At 64.2% G+C, this 2089-nt stretch overlaps 1 protein-coding gene across 1 annotated transcript in view; it reads right to left on the reverse strand.

Moving 5' to 3' along the window:
• Positions 1 to 1990, reverse strand: part of AATK (apoptosis associated tyrosine kinase) — a 40300-nt gene extending 38310 nt beyond the window's left edge. The window contains exon 1 of the mRNA XM_024760507.1: positions 1924 to 1990. Within this exon, the coding sequence (XP_024616275.1) occupies positions 1924 to 1978 (55 nt within the window). The 5' untranslated portion in view covers positions 1979 to 1990. The remainder of the gene's footprint in view (positions 1 to 1923) is intronic.
• Positions 1991 to 2089: the final 99 nt, after the last annotated feature.

Here is a 2089-nt window from a genome sequence, read left to right on the forward strand (position 1 = left end):
AGTTTTCACCAGGCGCTTAACTGCTAACTGAGCTTGGGGTAGGCACAGCTATTCCATTTTACAGGTGAGAAAACTGAGACTCTGGAAGGCAAGGGTGGGCGGGGGAGACTCCAGGGGGTGGGAGCTGGGCTCTGAACACTGGGCATTTAGCAGGAGGGCAGCGGACCCCACCCCACCCCCTCCCTAATGCCCACGTGGGGGCCAGCACAGAGCCCTGCACCCCAGCCAGCAACCCATTTCCACCATCCAGGGTGGCCCCTCCCACAGTGGGGCACAGTTCTCCCCTTCACACCACCTGCAAACAGATGATCTCCCCTTGCCTCCTGACAACTCTTTTCCCTCCTAAGTCCTTAAACTGACACATTATAATTACATTGATCACAGCTGTTTACAGGGACACTTGCAAGAGGAGCCAAGCTCAGCTGTCTCTCTAAGATGGGGGAAGGGTCTCGTGCTAGGACACACGGGGTGTGTGTGTGGTGGGGGGAGGGTACTGAACCCACACAGGGCAAGTCTGGGCCCCACAAAGAGTGCAAGAGGCAGGGCGTGGGGGAGGGCGTCGCCAACCCTGGGTCAGTCCTGGCACACACCCCGCCACACTGCCAACGGTTCCAAGGCTGGACCCTCACTCCCCAGCAGCCACACTGCATGGAGCGCCGGCTCAGAGCCAGCAGGACACGTGTCCCTAAAGGTTGTCTGGGCCTGGGACTGCTCAGCAGGGCCACCTCCAGCCCCCGCCCTCAGAGCCCAGCCAGGGCTGTCGCTGCCAGATTCTGGGCCATCCACTGGTGACTCCACATTCTCCAAGCTCCAGGAGTCGCCTTGGGAAGTCATTTCTGAGCGTGACACCCACACCCTAAGCCCAGCAGAGGAACCTGCTGTCAGGTCCCCTCCCCCAAGAGCAAATGCCTTCAGATGGGGCCGCACCCAGGGGACCGTGTGCATCACTGCAGGAACTGGACGCTACTCCAGGGAGGGAGGCCCAGGAGAGGCCGTCACGTGCTCACCCGGCTTTGTTTTGGCTGGATTAGGCTGCGCCAGAGCCCCAGTGACATGTGGGTAGGACTCCGGACCCTTCGGCCAAGGCTCCAGGGCAGGGGTTTATCTCCCACTCGGGCCAAGGAGAGGGTGGTGAGGCCAGTGAAGACAGAGGGAAGAAAGCCTACACCTCCTGGTGACAGATGCGGGCCTCCAGCTGCCCCTGGTCCATCTGCCCACCACGGCTGCCCACAGCTGCCAGGAGGTCAGGCAGCCATGGGTAAACAGGCTGCCAGGGCCGCCAGCCTGGCCCCACGCCCCCTGCAGCCAGCTTGACAGCGCCACCTGGGCCTCTCCCTGCTCGGAGGGCCTGGGCATCCACTGAGGCCCATCTCTTCCGAGCCTCTGCTCAGTGGGCTCTGTCCTGTGGGTTGACCACTGCTCCCACTTCCCCATGCGGGCGACTGGGTGGCCTGGCAGGGCTTCCCAGAACCAGCTCCCAGCCTGGGGAGATGCCTCCCATGCTAAGAACATAGATCCACAAGGGGCCATGGTCACCTGGGCCTGGGGGGCGACATTCCCACACCTCCCAGGGGCCCTTAGACCTGGCCACCTCCTCCCCTGGACACCTGGGGCCAACACGGGCCCTCCTGCCCGTTACCTGAGACGGAAGCTTCCACAGAGACAGGGGCAGTGCCCCCACTGCCCACCCCCGCTGCTGGAGGCCTCAGCCGTGCAGGTGCCAGCCCCAAGGCCTGCCCACCTCCGGGCTTCCAGGGGGTCCTGCGGGGAAAGCCGTTCCTTCTGCGGCTCCACTCAGAGTGGGGAAAGGGTTAACTTCCATGCAAAATAGGAAACCAGGGGCTCTGGAAGCATCATGTCCGCAGTCGGGCAGGTTAGGGGCAGCCGCAGAGGGCTGGCAAGGGGCGCGGCCAGGGGACTCACCGGGGTCGAAGTGAGAGCTGAAGGCGAAGCTGGGGTTGAAGAAGGACGACGACATGGCCAGGGCCAGCAGCGCGTCTTGGCATCCCCCGGCGGGCGCTGCGCTCAGGACGCCCGCGGCCCGCGCCGCGCCATCACCCGGCCGCCGCAGGTGCGAGCGCGCCTTGGC

Source organism: Neophocaena asiaeorientalis, unplaced genomic scaffold (assembly GCF_003031525.2).
Source record: "Neophocaena asiaeorientalis asiaeorientalis breed wild unplaced genomic scaffold, Neophocaena_asiaeorientalis_V1.1 scaffold30, whole genome shotgun sequence".
Taxonomy (NCBI): Eukaryota; Metazoa; Chordata; class Mammalia; order Artiodactyla; family Phocoenidae; genus Neophocaena; species Neophocaena asiaeorientalis.